The sequence below is a fragment of the Elephantulus edwardii genome, unplaced genomic scaffold (genome assembly GCF_000299155.1).
Source record: "Elephantulus edwardii isolate Elephantulus edwardi_28Jun2011 unplaced genomic scaffold, EleEdw1.0 scaffold00032, whole genome shotgun sequence".
Taxonomy (NCBI): Eukaryota; Metazoa; Chordata; class Mammalia; order Macroscelidea; family Macroscelididae; genus Elephantulus; species Elephantulus edwardii.
The window spans coordinates 1,035,578-1,061,007 of record NW_006399782.1 but is presented as its reverse complement, the minus strand read 5'-3'; the positions used below and the strand labels follow the sequence as shown (position 1 = coordinate 1,061,007).

At 37.2% G+C, this 25,430-nt stretch overlaps 1 protein-coding gene across 8 annotated transcripts in view; it reads right to left on the bottom strand.

The window, feature by feature from the left end:
* Positions 1-25,430, bottom strand: part of DLG1 (discs, large homolog 1 (Drosophila)) — a 266,080-nt gene that overhangs the window by 138,449 nt on the left and 102,201 nt on the right. For 2 of the 8 annotated variants that reach the window (XM_006884185.1, XM_006884186.1), the window contains exon 1: positions 19,136-19,369. The exons of 5 other annotated variants lie outside the window; for them this stretch is intronic. In XM_006884185.1, the coding sequence (XP_006884247.1) occupies positions 19,136-19,369 (234 nt within the window). Of the gene's footprint in view, positions 1-19,135; positions 19,694-25,430 lie in introns of those variants that run through there. One more of the 8 variants, XM_006884187.1, reaches the window with a different exon arrangement.

The following is a 25,430-nucleotide window of genomic DNA, read 5'->3' as shown; positions in this document are numbered from 1 at the left end:
ACCAACAATAACTTTAATGACTGTAGTTAAAAATGAATGGCTGCTCTTTAGATGACAAATGAAAATAACTTGCTTCACACAGAGACTGCAAAAATCATTTTCTAGCATTCAACATATATTTGACTACTTTCTTCCTAGAATTCAGAGAACTAAAAGCAATTTTATTAACTCATCAAGAAGGCAATCAAGATTTATAAATCCACATCCAAAGAATAAAGACTTAAAAAATTTAGTCTGTCACCTATAACTCATCTATGCTAGTGATCTCTACTAACAAGAATAACAAGTTTACTACATTTGCCTTTACATTAATGAATGAATGAACACTCAGAGAATGTTTATTATGTGTCTTATACATTTCAGAAAAACAATTTCATAAACAAGGTGCTACTTGCTTTGACATTGGAAAGATAATTAGTCAACTGCAGGACAGACGGAAGATACTGATGCAGACATCCAAGTAATGTGTTAAAATTTTTAGAAAGCTCATGTGGTAGGCAGGGAAAACAAACAGCATGAGAGAAAAAGAGCTAGAGAACTCTAACAGCATAAACAAAAAAATTTTTAATTCCATTTGATTACTTAATGATTTTTTTAAAAGATTGGACTCGGATATACAAAAGGTGCTTTGTATAAGGATCTAGTCCCATGACTTGGATTAATTAACAAATACTTGGCATAAGAAGATCTGATTTATATGCATACTAAAATAAAACAGAAGGCAAATATATAGTGGCAATGACTTAAAACAGGAAGAACAAATTTTTAAATGTGAACACAAGTCTCCAGAAAAGTAAAAACAAAAGCTGGTTAAGATAAAATTCATGCAATAATAATCCAATTGTAGGAGATACTAGAAATGGTCTTTTCTTTTGAGGGTGGGGAAGCAATGAACACCACTGGGAGGAATCCCTAAACCCAAGTTTCAGAATTAGAATGCATTTTTTCAGAGAAATAATATTTGACTATAAGAGAAATTAAAGCACACAGGAAGTAATGTTTCTTTGGTTCTGCTTCTGGATTCTAACCACTATTTATGTAACATTACTAAAAAAATGAGTAATTCTGAATTTCAAATAATGAATGATTATGAATTTTATTGAATACTACTTTAATCTTTCTAGAAATGTTTACCATCCACAGGTTTTTAAATTCTTAATTTATGACAAAGGTGGTATTTCAGAGCAGTAGGGGGAAAATGAGTATTTTAAAAAAAAAAGAATTGTTGCTGGTCAAGAGAATGACACATGGAAAAACAAATGAATCCTCGTCCACCACTCAAACAGGGTGAGAGTAGCATCTCTGTACTGGGACTGGAAAGATGAAGAAGCCTGACAGTACTGGGAGCCAGAGCTGGGTGAGGATAGTGTCCATATGGACAAAGCAGTGGAAATAGTGTGATGTGCACTGCTATACTCCAAGAGTGACAGTTATCTATGTGAGAGGCAATGCTAGTGGCAGTGTGGCATGAAGTGGGGGTCTGAGAATGGGAAAAGTGGGATCTGCTGGAATCTGAGTACAGGGAAGAAGGTAGCCCTGAATGTGTTAACAGTGAGAGAAGACTGTTTACATACAAGGGATTCTGATTCAATAAATAAACACACAAAGGATAATAGGAGCAAATGTTCTCTTGTCAGTTATAGAAATGGAAAAGGAAAAGATTAGGTACGGATACGACAGCACAGTTAACAGAAAACTATAGCAACACTCCAACTGCATGAATATACTCAGCACCTAGTTTCTGGCTTCTAGGTACTAATTATTCTCTTTAGTACCTAATTCTCTTTTAAAAAGAAAAAGGCCTGGCCTCCTTGGATTGGTTGATTCTAATACTAAATTTCAACAAGTACTGTATGAGAAAGAACATCTTGCTTTGCCAAAAAGGAAGTACTCAATGTATAATGAAGGCATGACAAAGAACACAGAAGGGGCTTCCATTGGTAAAACTGGAATCAATGTGAGACTCAGATAATTACAGTAACAGTATACAACTCACTGTATAAAATATCGGAGTCTATTCTAATATTAACACATTGCTGCAAATGATGGCTATAGAGGGAAAAAAAGTGTTTCTAAGCACGGTTGTCAATTTAAAAGTGTGTGGCAATGTGTTAATGAATATAAGAACAAGTAAATAGGGGAAAAGAAAGTATTTCCTTGCAGTAGAATGCCAAATAAATAAAGGCAGCATGATGAAAAAAAAAATCACCATTTAGCAAAGTATCATTCAAGAAATAAAAGTGGATGCTAATACTACTAGTGGTTGAAAGCAAGAATGGCATCCACTTTCTGAACAACTTGCCTCCAGAAACTATGAACTTTGATAAATGTCAATAGTTGTAGAGGAGCTTCACGCCTTTTGTTCATAGGGTCGCTATGAACTGTGCTCAATTCGAAGGCAATCAACAACAATACTAGTGGATGAAATTATTGAAAGGGATGGGATAAGATGGGATGAGGACAGGATGGTGTTTGTGTGTGTATATGTGTATTCATATGTCATAAGTCTAAATTAAGTTTATTTTTAAAATGAGTGAATATTTCCCAACAGTGATATTAAATCTAATCTGTTTCATGCAGAGGACACAAACTTGCCTGCTTGAAGTGAAGAGGATTTGAACATTTGCTGCAGATGATCAAAAATTACATCGCAACATTAAAAAAAAAAAGAATCCTCATCCCTGGACCAACAGGCAACATCATGATAGATAGAAAAATTACTGATGTCGATAATATCATTTTATTCAAATCCAGAATTAATATCCAGTGTAGCAAGAGTATAGAAATCAAAAGATGTAATAATGCATAGGGAAAATCTGCTGTCAAGGAACTCTAAAGAGTAAGAATACCAGTAAAGACCAAGGTCATGGTCTTTTAAATTACTTGCTATGCATCTGAAAGTTGGACAACGAATAAGAACAAGAATCAATCAATCAATACCATTATGAAGAGTCAATCAATGCCACTGAGTTGTGGTGCTGGAAAATGAGCTCTGAATAGTCCATAGACAGCCAAAAAAAAAAAGTCTGTTATGGAAGAAGTGTAACCAAAGTGCTCCTTAAAGTCAAGGATTGTTAAACTTTGTCTCAAATGTTTTGGGCATGTTGTTTACAGTCTCTGGAGAAGGATCTCATGCTTGGAAAGGTAGAGGGGTCAGATAAATAGAGAATGACTTTCAGAAAGACAGTGACACATTGACTATGAGCTTGAGCATGATGAGAAACAGTAAGGATGGCACAAGCTACAACAAGGTCAAGATCTGTTATTTACAGGGTCGTTATGAGTCACTGATGGTTCCATGGCTCCAAACAATAACATTATTGTCTTAGTAATGATCTCTAGTCCTATTAACAGGATACAATATTAGTTATATTATGAAAATAGGGAATAAAAAATGTCACTGTGAATTTTATTTCTGACACAGTTTTTTAAAATCCTAAAACAACCTATACCATATTAATCCACCCTTTAAACACCACAGACAAAATACTCTGAAAAAGAACACAAGTCTCTTTCTGAAGAAAAAGCAGTCACTGGTAAAGAATAACTCAACAAATGACATTATCAACATACACAGTATTTCTAAGCCCCAGGTAAAACCTCATTCAGGTAACAAGAATTGTAGAACTAAGTAATGATGTTATCTTATTTGAAACAAACATATAGATTTAAATGAATATTAACCAAACAGATTTGGTAATAATACAGGACACACCAGTTAATAAAGAGCTGTGCTACCCACTCAAAAGGCATGTGGTTGGAATTCACCAGCCTCTCTCTCCGTGTAAGAAAGATGGGTGATTTCCTCCCCAGCAATTTACTGCCTCTGAAAATCTGCAAAAGATTCAGCTACAACACCGTTCTAACTCATATACAGCAACAACAACAAACAGGTTGTACAGCAACAACAAAAGGTAGGACCAAAAACATGATACAATTCTGGGAAGCTGTAGAAAATTAGTCCTGTCAATCCAAAGGCAGCAGGCAGTAAAAATCTACCAAGTGCTCCACAGGCAAAAGATGGCAATCTCTGGTGCGATTTACACACTTTGAAAACTGTGAGTCAGTTGGTTTCAACTGGATGGTACATAACAACAAAATGGTTAAGAATATAAGTTTTAATATAAAAGTCAAAAGAGTAATAGATAGTAACTATTTTAGATTCTAGAAAAGAACTCAGCATAAGCATTTTGAACTTGAAAAATACAGATTTTACTAATTAGATAATAATGACTAGCATGTCCTCATCCTTGTTCTGCTCCATTTGTATCGCACAGTAAGATCAGCTGCAAATATCCCCCCCCCTCAAATCTTGACCATGTGACTAACAACAATCTCAGTTGTTTCTATCCATAGCAACAGCATGGAATCATTAGCCTCTGAGTCTGCCTTCAGAGACTTGTTTCCATGGCAACAGAGGCTATAATATTAATACGGTCTCAAAAACACTGCGGCAAATGGTAAATTCTATAAAATAATTTAAGAGATAATACAGATTTAAAAAAAAAATTTACCAGCATCAATGTGAGTTTTTTAGGAAAATTTTTACACTGATTTGTTTTTGAAGATTCTTACTAATTTTCCTTATAGTTCACACTTCACACCTAATTTGAGGTCCGAAAATCTTGAAATCAGCTTGTTAACAGATTTTTGTGTTCTGAAGCTTCATCAAGTACTAACAGTGAATAATTTATAACTATGCTCTACTCTCTCACACTCCCAATCATTCAACAATATGTATATATTGAACACACCTACTACCTTTATTAAGGTTTCTGGGAGGCACAGATGCTTAAGTGCTCATTTTGATGTTCCACGCCTCTGAGTCCTCTATGACTCACAGCAACCCTATAAACAATAGAGGTGACTTTTGCCCTATCCTGTGACACGTTCCTATGTGAATCCATCCTCTCTTTCTCTGATCTTTACCAGTATGATGTCATTTTCTAAGGACTAGCCCCACCTGAAAGCATGCCCAAAGCATTTGAGATGAAGTTTTATCATCCTTCCCTGTAAGGAGCACGTTGGTTGCACTTCCTCTAAGATAGACTTGACTGTTCTTTAAGGCACTCAATGTGCTGCTAATCAGTACTCTTCACCAACACTACACTTAAAGGTATCAATTCTCTGTCATACTGATTCACTGACCCTACTTAGTATGAGTAGGAATCAAATGAAAATATTATGGCTTGGACTAGGCACACCTTCAGTCTTTAAACTGGCTGATTGCTCTTTAGCACTCTGGAAAGGTTCCTGGGAGTTCATTCTTTTAATGCAGTAAGTCTTTTGATTTCTTGATTCCTATTACCCTGGGTGTATTGTGGGTCCTAGTAAAATGAAATCGTTGACAACCTTTCCTCCATCGATCATGATGTTACCCATGATGATTGGCCCAGTGGTGAGGATTTTTGTTTACTTAATGTAGAAATGTAAGCCATACTGAAGATAGTTAAGAATAACACCCACAGCTAAAAATTACCTTTCACCCTACTGTTAGCCCCAGGCATGAAAGACTTGCAAGGCAATCTGAACCCATTAAATGTATTCATAAAAATAAAATTATTCATCAAAATAATTTTCACAATATAAAAGGAAACTAAAAGAAGAGATAGGGAGCTTTAGTGGCCTAGTGGAAAGAACTGCCCTGCAATCCTGGATGCACATGGTTTGAGTCCACTAGCTGCTCAGCACAAGAAAGATGAGCAATCTGATTAGATGCCTCTGAAACTCACCAGAAGGTATGCTTTAGTTTGGTTCAGTTCTGACTCTATGGTGCACAGAAACAATAACCAGGTGCCTAAGAAGCACTTAATTTCAGTTGAAAGAGGACCAAGTTTAGAATATAAAAATGTTTATATGTATAAAAATAAAATTTGTATTACGTTTAGAGGAACGTAAGAATTAGCAAAATTTTTGCTATCAATAGCCAGATAACAAGTTAGTTACTACTTTTAATCCAAATTCTCTGTTCTTTCCTTTAAAGAGCAATTCTGTTCCAGTGAGGCATGGTATTATGACTGTATGTCAGAGAAGTTATCTAAAACTAGACAGAAGCCAGGAAAAACTAGCAGACTTCACATTTGTATAGAAGAAAATGCAGCACAGTGGAAGTCATTGTTTTCGATGAGGCTAGTTAACTATATAATAAAGATGTTTCTTGTAGTTTAATTTTAAATGCTTTATCTTTTATCCAAATGCTCTTCTGTTATTGAAATATGCTTTCAACAAAACAGTACAGCAAGAAAATATAAAAATGTTATTCAAATCAATTGCATATAGTATGCTATAAATATCTTTGAAGGGAACATGCATAAAACATATATATAGATATATTTTAAATAAATTACTCAGGACAAGATTTCTGATTTTAAACTAACAAAAAGAAAAGAAGAAAACTAATTTTAACATTGATGTGGACACTGTAATATAGAAACATGGCTACAGATATCTTAGTTCATGTAGACAGATCATCTATTTGATCAATCTATGTCCTCTTTCAGAAGTCATGATGTTCAAGTAAAGTTTATCATTTCTTCAATACAAAAATATTTTATCATCTTTCAGCTAATCATCTTTAATTCTTGTGGTCAAAAAGGAAATTAAAATTTTAAAGTATGATGTTGTTATGTGCTATTGATTCACCTGCGACTAATAGTAACCCTATGTAAAACAGCTCCGAAACCTGTTCATTGACTCTGACACACCTACCTATCCCCACAGCCCCAGTTAATGTATCAACACATCTCATCCAGGGTCTTCCTCTCCTGTGCCTCTCCTTCACCATTCCCAGCATGATGTTCTTCTCCCAGGACTGGTCTCTCCTTGTAACATGCCCAATGAGCTTAAAAATCCTTGCCTCCAAGGAGAAACTTGGTTTTACCATCTCCAAGACAGACTTATTTGCTTTCTTGGCAGTCCATAGTATGTTCGACTCTTCTCCAAGACCACAACTCAAAGGCACCGATTCTTCTGTCACCCGTAGTCACTGTCCAGCTCCCTGATGCAATAGCAAGTAACTGTGAAGACCATGGCCTGAGTCAGATGCACCTTTATCTCTAGACTGACATAGTGTCTTCTCAGTACTCTGGAGAGGTCCCTGACAGCAGATTTTCCCAGTGCAATTCGTCTTTAGATTTCCTAACTGTTGGTGCCAAGAGTGCTGTCTGTGGAGCCAAGTAGCTGTTAACTGAAAACAACCTCAATCTCTTCTCCATCTAGCACAGTGCTGCCAACTGACCCAGTGGTGAGAATCTTTGTATGCTTGATGTTGATCTTCAATCCATATTGAAGTCTACAGTCCTTGACCTTCTGCAACAAGTGCTTAAGGTCCTCCTCAGTTTAATCAAGCAAGGTTGTGTCATTTGTATAACGAAGGTTGTTGATGACTCTTCCTCCAACCCTGAAGTATGGAGATAGAGATCAAAACAGGATTTGAAGACATAGAAAAGATTAACACAAGTGGATGAAACTACTAATTGTCATATGCTTTTCCACCTGAGTACATAGAATGTGTCTAAGGAAATAGGTATAATCATAAAATTTTAACTTATGATTGTTTTTGTTGTTTGGTACCATTAAGGCAGCTCTTACTCAGTGATCCTTTGTTCAACAGAATGAAATGGGCCCTTTGAGTGTGGTGTTAGAGAACACCAAGGATCCCACAGACTGTCAAAAGAACAAATGAGATTGTTGTGGAAGAAGTGCAAACAAGATGTTCCTCAGAGGGAAGGATGGTGCAACTCTGCCTCACATACTTTGGGTGTGCTGTCAGAAAGGGACATTCTGGAAAAAAGACATCATATTGGGAAAGTTGGAGGTTCAGAAAAAGAGAAAGATCCCCAATAAGATAGACTCACAAAAGCTGAGATCATGAGAATGGTATAAGATACGGCAAGGTTCTGATCTGCTGTTCACGGGGTTACTACAAGTCATGGGTCACTCTATGACACCTAACAACAAAATATTTATCCTATTCATTTTTCTATAAGATTCTAGGAGCTTCAGGGTCTTGTTACTTCCCTCTCTATTTCAGTAACACTGACTGCCTTTAAGAGCTTCTCCTTTAGAGCCTATTTGCTATTCACATGTCTAGAATGCTCAGTTCCCTAACTTCATTCATGTCTTCACGAATATTACACCTTTAAGTCCTTCTTGGTTATCCTATTAGCATCTTACTCTTACCCACACCCATAACCTCTCTTTTTCTCTTTCTCTTCATACACACAAAACCCCCAAACCACACATTTCCCTGGAGAAGGACATAATGCTTGGAAAGGTGGAGGGTCAGTGCAGGAGAGGAAGATACTCTATGCGATGGACACAGTGACTGTGGCAATGGGAGCAGAGACAGTGAGACTGGGTCAAGATAGGGCAAGGTTCAGAGGGTCGCTAATGACGTTTATTATCTATCATCCTCCATTTTAATATAAACTCTATAAAAGCAAGGATTTTCATTTTTGTTCTAGCACTCCTTAATATTCAGTTCATAGTGACTATTTGGGAGATGAATGAAAACATTATTTCAGTAGTACTTTAAAATAAAAAGAGAAATCTGATAAGATCACCATTCTTTAAGACAGTAAACTTTGCTCTCTTTGTTTTGCTCTCTTGTCCCTTTAATATAGTTCAAAAAGACTATTATTTTAGCTCAGTATTGCTACTCTATTTTACTGTACTTTGTTCTCTCTGAATATTCCATCAATATTTAGGTTAGAGATGGGCAAATGGAATTTCAAAGAGGCCAGATCATTAATATTTTAGGCTTTATAAGCCAGAGAGTTCCTGTTACATCTACCAAATACCATTATTGTAACTTGAAAACAAAGCCAACACATAAACAAATGGATATAAGTGTGGCTTATTTACAAAAAGAACATATAACAGGGAAGATATGGTGTAGGATGTAATTTGCTGACCTTTTCTTCAGGTGACTAAGGGGGAAAGAGATATTAAATCAAATGAAGAAAATTACTTCAAAGCATTTGCTTTTTAAATTAAAAAAACTGTTCAGGTTTTTAATTATCTATGCTAGTTAAGCACAAATAATTAAAAAACAGAAACAGTTTGGGTTTTTTTGTGTGTGTGTGGTTTTGTTTTTTTTTTTTAATTTAAAAAGCAAATGCTTTGACTATACCATGGACTGCTAGGAGAACAAACAGGTTTGTCCTGGAGAGAGTGAAGCCAGAATGTTCCCTGGAGTCAAGGATTCTGAAGCTTTGTCTGACATACTTTGGGTATGTTGCAAGGAGGGACTGGTCTTTGGAGAGGGACATCATGTTTGGGAGAGTGGAGGGACGGTGCAGGAGAGGAAGACCCTCGATGAGATGGATCGATTCTGTGAGTGGAGTGGTGGGAATGAATGTATTTGGCACAGGACAGAACAGCGTTTAGGGCTCTTGTACATAGGGTCGCTATGAGTTGCAAGCGACTCAATGGCATATAACAACAACAACAATATGCTAATGAAAAATGTCAAAAAAATCATAGGAATTTGACCTAGAGTTCTTTAAAATATTATTTAAAAGGTCTGTATAAGAAAGCTATCTTCTGGAATACTGTCATTTCCACATGTTCTGCTGAATCACCTTTTTGTGGAATAGGAACAAATACAGATTTCTTCCAGTTAGCCAGTCTTCTAAATTTCTTCCAGTTAGCTGTCTTCTAAATTTCATGGTACAGACTGGTGAGAACAGCCAGTGTTGTATCTGTTTGCTGAAACATGTCAATTGATAGTCCATCAATTCCTGGGGCTTTATTTTTACCAGTGCTTTCAGTGCAGATTGAACTCCTTCATTCATCACATTGTTTCTGCACTGTATGCTATTTCCTGAAATAGTTCTGTGCCAAGCAATTCTTTTTGGTACTGTGACTCATCTATTTCTTACATGTTCTTTTGATGCTTTCTGGTCATTCAAACCTTTTTTTAGTATTGCGATCAAGGCTTGAATATTTCAGTTCTTTCAGTTTGAGAAATGCCAAGTGAGTTCTAACTTTTATTTTCCAACTCCAGCTCTTTGCACATTTTATTACAATACTTTGCTTTGTCTGTTCCACAGTCAACACCCAGCTGATTCCTGTATAATCCATTAGGTGAGGTTCATGTATATAGTGGCTGTTTGTTTAAAAAAATTATTTGGAAGAGGGTGAAAGAAATGGGAAAGATCTAGTGTGGAAAAAAAATGTATACGAACTTTGTAAAAAAACCAGTATAAAATAAAATAAAAAAGGTATTTGTAATGAATAAATCACTGATTAAACAAAATTTAATCATTTAATCATATGATCTTGAGCCTCATTTCTGTCTATAAGTCCGTAATTTATAACTCTGTCTTTCATTCCAACTTTTTAATTCCTAGTATCAATTATTATTAACATATGTCAACTGCCTGTTTGATCAATTTGGAACTGCAAATCTTTGTAAAAAACAACAGGACAGTCCATTGACAGGGAAGTGGAAGAAATACACACCAGATTTAGAGGAGGCTATAGGATGGTATCTGAGAGCTCTCTCTAATCTCCTTGATCAGGTAACACCCTGCTCCCGGAAGGGCGTTGGCTGGGCAAAAGGATATAGATCTTCAGTCTCAACTCTACTGTGGGGTCTGGCTTATTATTATTATTAATATCAATGAAAATTTACAGACTTTGGATTTCCATTCATTCATTGTTGCACTTGTCTCCCCTCCCCAAATACACGACCCTCTTGGAAAAGTAAAATTCTTTCATTGTTTTACAATCCCTCCCCTCAGGTCCACTCCACTATGCAGCCTTCGCTCTGGACTCCCGTCATGACAAAAATATCTAATCACATATCCCTTTTAAACAGTTTTCTCCCTCATCTGTTTCAATGCAGCATACATTACTGAACCTATCTTTCTCAGTCTCCCCCCAACCCTGAGGTCAGTCCTGTTTTACAACAGTGGCACCATGCAGTATTTGTCCTTTTGTGACTGAGACACTTTACTCAGCATAATGTCCTCCAGGGTCACCCGTTTTGAATAATATTGTATGAGTTCCTTGGTTTTCAATGCAGCATAGTATTCCATTGTGTGAATATGCTACAACTTCTCTATCAACTCGTTTGTTAATGGGCACTTAGGTTGCTTCCAACTCCTTGCTATTGTGAACAAAGCTGCAATGAACATGGGTGCGCAAATATCTGTTTGGATGTCAGTTATGGTCTCTTTGGGGTATATTCCCAGTAGTGGAATTGCTGGGCCAAATGGAATTTCTATTTGCAATTTTTTGAGAAAGCACCATACTGCTTTCCACAGTTGTTGCACTACTTTACACTCCCACCAACAGTGAATAAGAGTTCCAGTTTCTCCACGGCCTTGGCAGCATTTGTTGCTTGCCAAGTTGCGATAAACATGAATGTGCATATATCTGCTTGGGTGTCAGGGGGTCTGGCTTGTGTCTCCACTCACACAGCACTGAAATCCATGGAGTCACACAAGACAGGATCTGAGCTCTCTCTAATCTCCTTGATCACATAACACTCTGCTCCCAGAAGGGTGTCGACTCGGCTACCTTAATCTCATCTTTTGGGAAAGGACATACATCTTCAGTCTCCACTCTACGAGTTTTTGGCCCTTGGCCAAACAAACATCACCACAGCATCAAATCTAGAAGAGAGCTGTCCAGACTTGGGATTTAAAGTACAGCCTCAAGCAAAAATCCTTCTCTGAAATTGGTACAAGAGATGGACAACAGCATGAGAAACCAGTAGCAGTACGTAGTGCAAGGCATCACAGAAGTGACTGCTGATCATATTAACAGGTGGCTGGGGATGGGAGGGTTTGACCAGGTAGTCAATTGTGCAAGGAATGAGAAAGTAGCAGGGAAAGGGGAGAGACAAGGTACATGTGCTTGAGGTGGGTGGGCAGTGAATGTATTGGTTATTTCTGTAAGGGAAGTATCTTTCACCTGCTAGGTAAAAATACTTGTCTGTCAGATATTCTTCTATAGTGAACATCCAAATTAAGACAAACTAGGATGAAGGATTTGCCATTCACTTCTGAAATATCACTGGCCTTTCAAAACCCTATGTATACCAGAGCACACATAGATTAGATTACCAGATATGGCAAATGAAGGTGAGCCCTCAAATTTGGAAACACAAAGGTGAAGGAACAGTTCTAAGATGAAATGAACAATTTGTATGTAGAATGTGATTAGCATGAATGTAGGAAAACTGGACATTGTAAAGAAAGAAATGGAATGCATAAATATTGACATAGAGATGGAATGACAGGATAATATCCATACACATACAAGGAAGATCTGTTAATACTACTGCCATTCAAATTTATGTGCTTATTTACAACCAGAGCCAAAGAAGAGGAAATAGATTATTTCTATCAACTGTTGGGAGTCAGGAATTGATCGAACATGTAACCAAGATGCTTTAATATTAAATTAAATATTGGGAATCAGGAAGAAGAAACAGAAAATATGAATCAGGAAGAAGTAGTCAGAAAATACGGACTTGGTGATAGAAATGAGGCTGGGGTTAGAAGGACAGAATTCTGTACAATCAATTATTCACAGCAAATACCTTTTGTATGAAACATGCAGGCTATGCACATGGATTTTACCTGATGGGATGCACAGGAATCAACTGATTACATATGTAGAAGGAACCGTTGGAGAGTTCAATATCAGCAGTAAAAACTAGGCCAACTGCTGATTGCATCAACTGCTCATATGCAAATTCATATTAAAAATAAAGAAGGGTAAGTAAGTCATATCCACAGGAAGATTAAATCATATCCACAGAAATAAAAAATTGATCTTGAGTCTATCTCCCATGAATTTAAAAACCAACTCAGAAATAGGTTTGAGGCCTTGAACACTAATGAAGACCACCAGATGAGCTGTGGGAGGATTATCATTCATGAAGAATGCAAAAAGTCACTACTGAGAAGCAAGAAGAAAAGACTAAATGGATGTCAGAAGAAGCTCTGAATATTGCACTAGAAGCCCAAGAAGCCAAAGCAAAGGGAAGAAATCAAGAAGTTGAGGAGCTGAATAGAAGATTTCCAAGGGCTGCTTGGGAAGACAAGGCAAAATACTATAATGAAATGTGCAAGGAGCTGGAGACAGAAAATCAAAAGGTCCAAACTCGCTCAGCATTTCTTAAACTGAAAGAACTCAAGAATAAATTCAAGCCACAAGTGCAATGCTTGAGGATGCTATGGTCAGGATACTGAGTGATTTAAGAAGGATTCCAAGCAGATGGAAGAAATGCACAGAATCACTGCATTAAAAAGAATTGGCTGACACAGAAGAATTTCAAGAAACAACATATGAGCATGAGGCAATGGTGATGAAGGAGGAAGTGCACGCTGTTCTGAAGACCTTGGCAAAAAAAATAAAAGTCCTGCTTTTTTTACTACGAAGATGGCACCAAAAGCAAAGAAGGAAGCCCCTGCCCCTCCCAAAACTGAAGCCAAAGCAAAGGCATTAAAGGCCAAGAAGGCATTATGAAGGGCATCAACAGCCAAAAAAAAAGAAGAAGAAGACCCGCATGTCACCATGGAAGAGCAGCCCCAGGAGAAACAAGCTTGACCACTATGCCATCATCAAATTTCCCCTGACCACTGAGTCAGCCATGAAGAAGACAGACGTTAACAACACACTTGTGTTCATTGTGGATGTCAATGCCAACAAGCACCAAATTAAACAAGCTGTAAAGAAGCTCTATGATATTGATGTGGCTAAAGGCAATGCTTTGATTGGGCCTGATGGAGAGAAGAAGGCCTATGTTCTACTTGCTCCTGATTATGATGCTTTGGATGTTGCCAACAAAATTGGGATCATCTAAACTGAGTCCAGCGGGCTAATTCTAAATATAAATTTTTCTCACCATTAAAAAAAAATTAAATCAAAGCCCCAGGAATTGCTAGAATACCAACTGGCATATTTCAGCAAATAGAAGCTGCTCTGCATGTGCTCACCAAGTTGTGCCAAGATATCTGGAGGACAACTACTTGGCCAACTGACTGGAAGAAAGCCATATTTATTCCCATTCCAAAAAAAGGCGACCCCAAAGAGTACGGAAAAATATTGCTAATATCAAACACTAGCAAAACCCTCCTGAAGATTATCCAGGAAAGACTTGAACAGTACATTGACAAGCTGGTATTTCTGGGGAGAATTACCATAATATTGGCAGGGTTTAGAAGAGAGGTCATGGCATTAGGGACCTTACTGCCAATGTCAGATGGATCTTGGCAGAAAGCAGAGAGTGGAAGAAGAATGTCTGTGTTTCATTGACTGCAATGGCATCTGACTGTGTGGATCACAATTAATTGTGGATAACCTTGAGGAAAATGGGAATCTGAGAGCACTTAATTGTTCTTATACAAAACCTGTAGTTGGACCAACAACCAGTCCTCAGAACTGAGCAAGGAAACACTGCATAGTTCAAAATCAGGAAAGGAGTGTGTCAGGGTTGTATCCTGTCCCTGTACCTTTTCAGTCTGTACGCAGGGCAGTTCATTCAGGAAGCAGGACTTTGTAAGGAGGAGTGTGGTATCAGAATTGGAGCAAGACTCATTAAAAACATACAATAAGCAGGTGACACAACCTTGTTTGCTGAAACTGAGGAGGACCTGAAGCACTCATTGCAAAAGGGAAAGGACTATAGTCTTCAATGTGGGTTCAAGTTCAACATCAAGAAGACAAAGATTCTCACCACTGGGCCAACTGGCAGCACCAAATTAGATGGAGAAGAGACTGAGTGGAGAAGAGATTGAGTGTGTTAACAATTACAGCTTGCTCAGATCCACAAGATCCACACTCAGCACTCTTAACAGCAATCAGGAAATCAAAAGACGAACTGCATTGGGTAAATCTGTCATGAACAGCTCCAGAGTGCTGAAGAGGAATGATGTCAGTCTAGATACAAAGGTGTGCCTAATCCAGGCCATGGATTTCTCAATAACTTGGTATGCTTCAGAGAGTTTGACAATGACTAAGGATGACAGAAGAAGAATAGATACCTTTGAGTTGTGGTGCTGGAGTCTTGAACATACCATGGACTGCTAAGAAAACAAACAGGTCTGTCTTGGAGAGGGTGAAGCCAAGTCTTTCCTTGGAGGCTAGGATTTTGAAGCGCTGCCTCACTTACTTTGGGCACATGGCCAGGAGAGATTGGTCCTTGGAGAAGGACATCATGCTCAGAAGGGTGGATGGACAGTGCAGGAGAGAGACCCCAGATGAGATGGACTGATACAGTAACTGGGACAATGGAGGTGGTGTGTCAGAGTTAGTGAGACTGGCTCAAGACAGGGAAGGGTTCAGAGCACTATACAAAGGATTGCTACACCGCAGGTGACTAAATGGCACATGAAAACAAAAACATACTATGACAGATTTGGAAGTAGGAGTAGCATCCAGTTCCTAAACACCATACCTCTGGAATCTCTATGAACTTTTACAGATTTGGAAGTAGGAGTAGTATCCAGTTCCTAAACACCATACCTCTGGAATCTCTATGAACTTTGATAAATGTTGTAGTTGTAGAGGGGCTTCAGGCCTTTTGTTCATAGGGTCACTATTAATTAGAGACAATGAGGATGGCACCAGAAATGGTAAGGTTCATGTTTGTGAGATGATGGAGCTAAATTGGGGCCTATAAAGGCATATTTGGGTTTTTTTTTTTAAGGTACCTTTTGTTGTTGCTGCTGCTAGGAAGCAGGAAACAATCATTTCTTAAATTAAGGAGCAGCATAAATTATAGTCAGGCTTCTCCTAAAATCTCACTGTTCATAGTTTCCTAGTTAGTTTATTCTTCCGTAAAACTGGTTCAATCATTGTGAAATTATTTGCATAGTCTTGTAAAATATCACGAGTTAGTTTATTTAAAGTTTGTCAAATAAGGTGATAATTTTAGGCTACTGTTTCTAACAAGGGCAGAACAACTATTTTTACCTCTTAGAAAATTCTAAAATTCTGATATAAAAGTTGTTGTTGTTGTTGTTAGGTGCTGTCGAGCCGCTTGCGACTCATAGCGACCCAATGTACAACAGCCCTAAACTCTGCTCTGTCCTGTGCCAATCTCATTGTCTCCGACACACTCATCCCGACTGCCCCAGTCACTGAATCAATCCACCTCCCAGAGGGCCTTCCCCTTCTGCGCCGTCCCTCCACCCTCTCAAGCATGATGTCCTTTTCCAAGGACCAGTCCCTCCTTACAACATGACCAAAGTATGTCAGACGAAGTTTTAGAATACTTGCCTCCAAGGAGCAGCCCGGTTTAACCCTCTCCAGGTTGAATCTGTTTGTTTTCCTAGCAGTCCATAGTACCCTCAGCACTCTTCTCCAACACCAAAGCTCAAAAGCATCAATTCTCCTTCTATCCTCCCTGGTCACTGTCCAGCTCTTTGATGCATAACAAGAGATTGCAAAGACCATGGCCTGTATCAGGCGCACCTTAGTCTCCAGAGACACACTGCTGCTCTTCAGTACTTTAGAGAGGGCCCTAACAGTTGGCCCAAAATGTCATCTAAATAACAGTACCAACCTCAAACTCACTATTATTGAGTCGAAAAGGATTAAGGACTGACCCTCTAATGGGTTTCCGAGGCTGTAAATTGCAGGGAAGGAGACTGTCCATCTTTTCCCCTTGAAGCCATCAGTAAACTAAAAAACATCAGAATAGTGTGGCCATTGGGTTAAGAGTGCAACTCTCTATGGACTGAGGCACCCGAGTATCCAGGAAGTAAGTAAATGTAATAAGCAGTAAAAACAGCTCAAGTGTTGATTAAGAATAGAAGTTCTTGACTTGTGCAAAAATGCAGGCACCTCACAAATTTCTCATCAAATTTCTCCAATATGCCAAAAATAGCATCTCATACAAATAATCTAGCTTTCAAATCTTACGAACTTATTTATCTGACAATATTGAAATTCATCTGGAAATCACTTTTGCTTTTAATCACTGAATAACTTGCACCCCATATCCACATATATGCAGTAAATGCTCAATAAATTACTATGAGGTTTCACTAATCTAGTCTCTTTCTAACAATGCACAAATCCTTCTTGATGCTACTAAAAAACAAAGTAGTCAATCATGAGCTAGTAGCTAAAAATAACTAAAATATATCATAACATCAATTAAGATCCAAATATGACTAAAATTCTTTTTCTGGCCCATTAAATTTTATCCTGTAGAATAAGTCCTAGTGACTTACAGCAAATACTTGGATATATAAACTATCCAATTCAGCATTGAGTATAGTTTTCATAATTTAGGGGGAAAGGTACAGAATGAAAAATGACACAGATATTCTAAAGCAGGAGAAATTACAGCTAAAACCTTTGACCTTATGTCTGTATGAATATAGAATACAAGGGTAATGAAAAAGACAAGTATCAAAAAGATATCTGAAAGACATCTGTGAACTTATTTATCAGTATTCAGAAAGGATATGAGCCAAATGATAGAAAATGAAATTTAAACAGCTTTTGTTAGATCAATTATAAATAGAGGCCATTGTTAAAACTATTTTCATGCAACAGGATAGCAACATTTTGCTCAAAATCCAGGTAGCTATATGGTAATTCCAATCTAGTTTTATAAATGAATTACTTTTCCTGCCTTTGCATTTATATGACCTTAATAAGACAGTATTTAGAAACGAAAGCCTGATAGCAATAATTTAATTGTTTGTGTGTATAGTAAGTAATGTGTATACATATAAAAATAAAGTGTGTTAAATATGTAGCTTCTTGATAATGGATAACATTATTTCAAAATAGTCTCCAATGACATAAAGAATACACACTGAAACTTAGTGCTTCCATCTTTTATAGATAGCTAATTAAAGTAAAAATAAATCAGTTAAATTCATAGAGCAGTAGCAATCTTGGAGTTTATTTCATCTGTCCTTAGTAACCTGATTATAAGTAACCTAAGTGCAAACATAAAAATAATTATCTATGAATAACTCCATTTTTCTTTAAAAAACATTTAAAAAGTTAGTTTTCAATTACCAACTACCAGAAGACAATTCTTAACTAAAACCAAAGAAATAGTTGAGTTACAGTTTGTTCTACTGCTTCTAATTATTTCTTTAAAATAACAACTCAAAAAGACTTGTTTTTGAAAGGTTCTAAGGAATATTTACGTGGGGTTTTTTTGCTTAAATAGTATAGCTGTCAAAAATAAAAGCACTTTCACTTTTTTAAAATGGGACTGATTCTTTAAAAAAAAAGGGACTGATTCTTACACTGTTTTTAACGGAAGCATAATGTATATATGCTAAAACTGTATTTTAATATTAATATTCTCTTACCTTCCCAACAAGAGGTATTTCTCCCAAAGTAGTAAACCTTTTCCCCCCCTTCTCTCTTTATTTCAATATTCATTTTCTCAAAAAGAAAGGCTTTTATTTCAAAATCTAGAGACTTCAAGAGTGCTAAAAACTGTCATCTGGTTTTAAACTGTCATTTAACTATTTGAAAAAAATTCCATGACTATATTCATTACACAAGTTTACTACTTTAAAATTAATCTTAGAAAATATAAGAAATGTTAATTAAATCCTTAAAATAATAATTTAATTATTGTTAACTTTAAGATAGAAATATAAACATATTACTATCCAGCTGTATTAATGCTGTCTACTCTTCAAATACTAAACAATATTTCTAATTATCTTCTGCTCCTTTACTCAAAGGATCTCCCTACGGTTATCTAATGACACAGAAAAGCTAAACAATTAAACAGGTTGGGGGTTTTGTTTTGTTTGTTTGTTTTCTGGTCAGGCATCCCAGTTTATAACATAACATTTAACACAGCTGAAAAATAAGGAAGCAAGTATTAAGAATGTATATTTTAATATATCCATCAATAGCTTTATATTTAGAGAAATCATTCAACAAAATCGGAAACTGTTTTGGTTGGCATTACATAAGAACATAAGGGAAAATATTTTTTTTTCGTTCCCCCCCCTCCTTGCTAAAGCACTGCATAGACAGACTGAAAACATACATTTCTGCGCATCCAAGGTTTCATTGGATAATCGACATTTTTTTAATAATAAGTAACCCTTCCTAAGACATTTTTGCAAGGCAAATGTGAACAGAAATACACTGTAAATTTTTTCAACAAGTGGTATGTTACCTGGGTGGAGCTGGTGGCTACCGAGATGCAGTCAATAAAGCTGTGTCTTCGAGTGAAAAACGCAACTATCTGCTGCCAGCGTGATGGTTCTGGCTCAGCTTGCAGTTCATCTGATGAGCCCTTTTTTGCCCAGTGTTTTTGCTTCGGGCCTACAGAGCCATGGCTAGAGCTAGTATTGCCTCCTCGACTGGCGCGAGAGTACAGAAGTGTGTTGTTTCCGAAAATGTAATTCATCTCTGCAGCCCTGCAGGTGGTTGCCAAGCAGTCTTACTTCTCTACCAGCTGCTGAGTGGTGAATGATCGGTAAAAACTGCAGCTAGAATTACAGCAGCATCACTTGTAGATCAGGGAAAATAAAAACGCTGAGAAATGATGCTCATTTTCTCTGTAATTTCTTCCCATGGAAAAGCGTGTAATCTTCTCTCTGTACCTGTTAGCTGTGTGATGGCTTAGTTTATTTTTGCAGACAAAAAAGACGGCATAAGGTTGATTTCTTCCTCATGATTATTTTTTCACCAGCGTCTGCAGGAACTCAAAGCTGTTCTTTTGTTAGCTGATAACTAGACAGACTGAGATCCAGGAAGTGAGGTCGATTAGCAGGTAAAAAAGGATGTTATAAACGCTGGACTACCAAGACCCTTTGGGGCTGCCTGATTTAATGTACTGGGTGGAGAAATCTTGGATTACACCAAGTTTCAATCAGAGTCTGTAGTAAAATCCAATGGCATTTTCACTGCTTACATAAATTATAAATATGATCTAAATGTAAAAATAAGAGGATGTCCTCTGCCAGCAATTCTGATTGTTTAAAATAATTTTAGTAAAGAAGCTTTTGTTATTCACATACAAATATGGAACAAGGAATATGGAAATTTGGAACAAGGAGGTCCTTTTACTAATCAGCCTGGGTATGAAGTTTTTTTTAAAAAAATCTATTTTGTGCAAAACCCTTAGATGATCTAATGATTAACACTAGACCACAATAATTTTTTTGGTAACACACTGACTTTTATGCGCTAACAATTAAGAAAAAGACTAATTACTGTGCTCAAAAACTGCTGTACCATCTATACAGAATTTCTGGAAAGTTAAAAAAATTAATTAGCAAAAAAAATCACTATTTGGCTTCTGGAACTTTACTGAAAAAAGTTATTACTGGCACTATCACTCACATATTTTAAACATTAAGATTGTAGAGCTATTAATTTATAGAAATTTACTGATCTAAGAGCTCTTGCCTACAGATAGAAGAATATATTATTAATTTTTTACTTTATAACCAATGAGTTTTATCTAATACTAAATAAATAATACCTTGGTTCAAAAAATAGTATTATTTGATTGCTAACTGGGCATTTTCTAACATTTAGGCCTGTGTTTCTAAACATAGTGGTCAAATTCAAAATTGCCTGCGAATATTGGCAAAAATGCAGACTGGTGACTACTCCTCTACAGTAACATCTAATAGTGGGATCTGGGAATTTTCACTTTTACAAGTTCCCTGATGACTCTTTAGCACTGTCAAAATTGAGAACTACCAATTCCTAAGATGTATTCTTCAAACTACCTACACTCCAGTACATATTACCATTTATATATGTGATTTCTAAGTTACATTCAATGGCATCTAACAACAATATGGGCATTTTAAAACAATATATGGATGAAACTGCTACCCGACAATTTATTAATAAATAAAAAAGGACTTTATAATGAATAAAGAAGACAGAATAAATGATGCCTTTAAATTGTAGAGTTGACAATATTCAGAGCTCTGAATATATCATGCACTGGCAAAACAACCAATCTGTCTTCGAGAAAGTACAACCAGAGTGCTCCTTAAAGGCAAGAAGGGTGAAACTGCATCTCACAGACTTTAGATATGTTCTCAGGAGGCCCTAGGCCTTGGAAAAAAAGACATCATGCTGAGAAAAGTAGAGGAAGACCCTCAAGAAAAGGAACTGACACAGTAGCTACAAAAATGGGTTTGAGCCATGGTGGAAATCATGAGGCTGACACAGGACAGGGTAAGGTCTTGGTTTGTTGTTCATAGGGTACACAGTTGTAATTGATTCAATGACATCTAACTACTATCTACTAATGGTTGAATAATTAAGTTTTTAAGATGAGTACATCAAAAGTCCCAAAGGCTATCAGTTTTTCAGATGTAACTGACATCTTCCTTTCTTTCATATCCATATATGTAGCTGTTGTTATGTGCTGCAGAGTTGACTCACAGAAGCAACACATAGTGACCCTATGTACATTAGCTCTGAAACTTGCTCTAACCTGAACCAGTCTCACTGTGACATACTTGCTTCATCTCATACAGGGTCTTCCTCTCTTGTACTGTCCCTCTACCTTTTCAAGAATGATGTCCTTCCCTAGGGACTGGTCCCTTCTGGTAACATGGCCAAAGTATGTCAGACAGAGCTTCAAAATCCTTGCTTCCAAAGAGCAATTTGGCTTAACTTTCTCAAGGACAGACCTGCTTTGTCTTTTGGCAGTCCATTGAAAGTACAGTACTCTTCTTCAGCACTATAACTCAAAGGCATCAAATTCTCTGTCATCCTTACTCACTGTCCAGCTTTCTGATGCATAGCAAGTAACTGTGAAGACCATGAAGATCAGGTGCACCTTAGTTTCTAGACTGACAACCTGCTCTTTAGTACTCTGGAGATGTCCCTGACAGCAGACATCCTCAATGCAATTTGTCTTTAGTTTCCTGACTGCTGGTGCCAAGGGTAATGACTGTGAAACTGAGTATGTCAAAACTGTTAACAATCTTGATAAGAGATGTTGTGCATTGTTCTGTGCCACTGAGTTGCCTTAGAGTCACAGCGACTCTATATAAAACAGCTCTGAACCCTGCCCTAACCAGTCTCACTGCCCCAGTTATTGTGTCAATCTATCTCATCCAGGGTCTTCCTCTCCTGCGGTGTCCCTCCAACCTTCCGAGCACGATGTCCTTCTCCAAGGACTGATCTCTCATTGCCGTGTGCCTAATGTATGTGAGATGGAGCTTCAAAATCCTAGTCTCCAAGGAGAAACTTTGTTTTCACTCTCTCCAAGACAGACCTATTAGTTTTCTTGGTGGTCCATGATATGTTCAATACTCTTCTCCAGCACCACAACTCAAAGGCATTGATTCTTCTTCTATCATCTTTAGTCACTGTCCAGCTCTCTGATGCATAGCAAGTAGATAGCACTGCCAAATTTCAACCTCACTGTCCATTAAAAGGTCTGGTTTACCAAGAAAAAATATGCTAATGATGTTTCCATGATTCTGTTATTCCAAACAAACAAACAAAAGTACTAACAAAACTTCACAATGATGTGTAACTCTGAATAAGCTACTATTTTAGGGTATGGCAACAGAGGAAAACATAAAATTTACATGGAGAACTAAGAAGCCTCTCTGGGAAAACTGGAAATGCATTTCAAAGTTTTACTTTGAATCAAGTACTTAATAAATAACCAATTAAACCCAAGCCCACACTGTCAGTTAGTTGAATGCAAGCCTCCAACTGAGTAAGTTTCTAAGAATGTAAATCTTTATGAGAGACACTGTTCATCTTTCCTCCTTGGTGTGGCTGATGGATTCGAACTGTTGACCTTTCAGTTGTACTGTTGTTCTGTTGACAGTACAATATGCAACCAATTAGGCCACCAGTAAACTCTACAAAGAACTGATTAATCAGGCTATATTAAGTGTTACAGTAAGTGGTTTGACCCCCAAATATTGTTCCTTGATACATGTCTGATGGAAACTCATGGAAATGTAAAACCAAACAAACCCAAGAACTACTATTCTTTTTTTAAAGCCAATCAAAACCATCTCATGTTGTCAAGTTAATTCCAATTCACTGTGACCCTCAAGGAGAGAGTAGGACTGCCCCATAGAATTTTTTAAGACTATAAATCTTTCCCTTGCAGAGAAGTTAGTGGGCTTAGACTATCAACTTTTGGTTAGTACTAACGCTTTAACCATTATGCCTCTAAGGTGCTCTTTTATTCTGGATTAGTATGGCTGGGGACATTAAATACCAATATAGGACAGTGATAGAACTGACCAAGGACTTTAATTCTCTAGGATAAGAAGTCCACATATATACGCGTGATTTCTCTTTTGTGTGTTAATACTGTTTGTACTTTTTTTCCTATTACAAACAGTATTAACACACAAAAGAGAAAGCAAGTGTATATACGTGGACTTCTTATCCTAGAGAATTAAAGTGCTTGGTCAGTTCTATCACTGTTCTATCACTCCATTCAACATTTTCCTAGGCACAAGGGATAATGAACAGATTTTCTATTCAAGCCACTAAGGCCAAGAAAACAACCTGAAATTTGGGACTGGCTATTTCATGAATTATCTGAGTTACAAAAATCCAGACACCTCAACCATTATCCTGTAGGTAGCAGACCATAAACCTCATCAAATCCACAGCCATCAAATAAATTCTGACTCAGAGAAATCCAACAGGACAAGGGAGAACTGACTTACTGACTGTGCATCTTTACAAAAACAGACCACATCTTTCCCTGGCAAAGTAGGGAGTTGAGTTCACACCTTTAACCTTTGGGTTAGCAAGTGAGAACATAATAACAATGCCACCAGACCTCTGTCAGTAGCCAGTACTTACATACACATCTTACAGGTATTTAAATCACAGGAAGTTTCATGTAATTTGACTGGGAGGAAGAAAGTGAGCAACAACGCAATTATCTCAGTGAGCTTCATGTTACACTTTCTACTGTTATGTTGTGGATCACAGTAGGATGACACTGTCCATCTTTCTCCCACAGTGCTGATGGTATATTTCAACTGCCAGAGAAGTGTCCTCTTTGGGTTAGCAACACAACTCACTAGGGGCTATCCCACCAGAGCTCCTCCCACTTCACAACTGCTCTACTCATTATGCTGCAAGGCTGAAATATAAACTTTGCCTCATGAAAATAAAACAAGATTGTTCAGCTGTAGTTCCTGGGTGGTTACAAGATTAACATACTTGTGGCTAATGGGAAGACTGACGGCAAGCCCACCAAGCGATGTCTGGGTTAAAGGCCTGGTCAATATAATTTTGAAAAATCAGCTGCTGAAAAATCCTACAAGAGTTTTATTCTGGCACACATGAGATTAAGTCAAAATCAACTCAACAGGAGATGGTGCTAATTATATAAATTTAAAAAACATAACAACCTTGGGTCTATTTACAATAAGGAGTTTAAAAAACAATATTCAAAAAGAATCACTACTAAGGTTTTGTCATTTTACTTACACACACACACACACACAGAGCTTGCGTGCATGCACGCAAACATGTTATATGGTTTTCTTTTTCTTTTTCACAGAATAATAAGACTATATAAAAGACCTCTAATTAGACAGGGTAGGGCTCAAATCTGTTCTTTATAGGGTGTATTATGATGGGGGGAAAGGGTCAGTGATTTAATCTTAAACTGGATTCACAATCAACACCCATGGTAACATCAGTTAATAAAATCTGCTGTCGAGGACCTCCCCAAAGTGCTGAAGAGCAATGATGTCACTAAAGTGCACCTGCCCCAAGCAATGGTCATGTCAATTAATTGTTATATGCATTAGAAAGTTGGACAAAAAATAAGGATAGCAGAAAAGTATCAACACATTCAAGTCGTGGTGTTGAAGAAAATTATTGAATATCTTGTGGACTATCAAAAGAACAGATATGTCTTGGAGAAAGTGCAACCAGGGTGCTCCTTGGAGGCACTCCTGGATGGTGAAGCTTCATCTTACTTACTTGGACATGCTGTTAGTAGGTGCCAGTCCTTTGAGAAGGATATCATGCTAAGAAAGGTGACGCGTCAGTAGAGAGGAAAACCCTGAACAAGATGGATTGACACAGTTTCTGTAACAACGGGCTCAAGCCTATCAGAGATGATGAGGATGGCACAAGATAGGGCAGAGTGCAGATCCATTGTTTCATAGGGTTGCTATGAGTGGTAATTGACTCAATGACACACAAAAACAAAATTAGCTTAAAAGAATAAAGTTTAAATAGGGACACAGTATATCCACTGAAGTGGTTCGTATATAACCTGAAATAAACTATCGAAAATTTGAATGTGAAAATGTTTTTTTTTATAGTGTAAAAAATTTTACTGTTTAAAATTTTTAAAGCATTTTGTTGTTGTTAGTGCCCTTGAATTTTCTGTGTGTGACTCAGTGACCCTATGTATATTAGCTCTGAACCCTGTTCTATTTTGAGCCAATTTCATTGTCTCTGAAACACCTACTCCTATTACTTTAGTC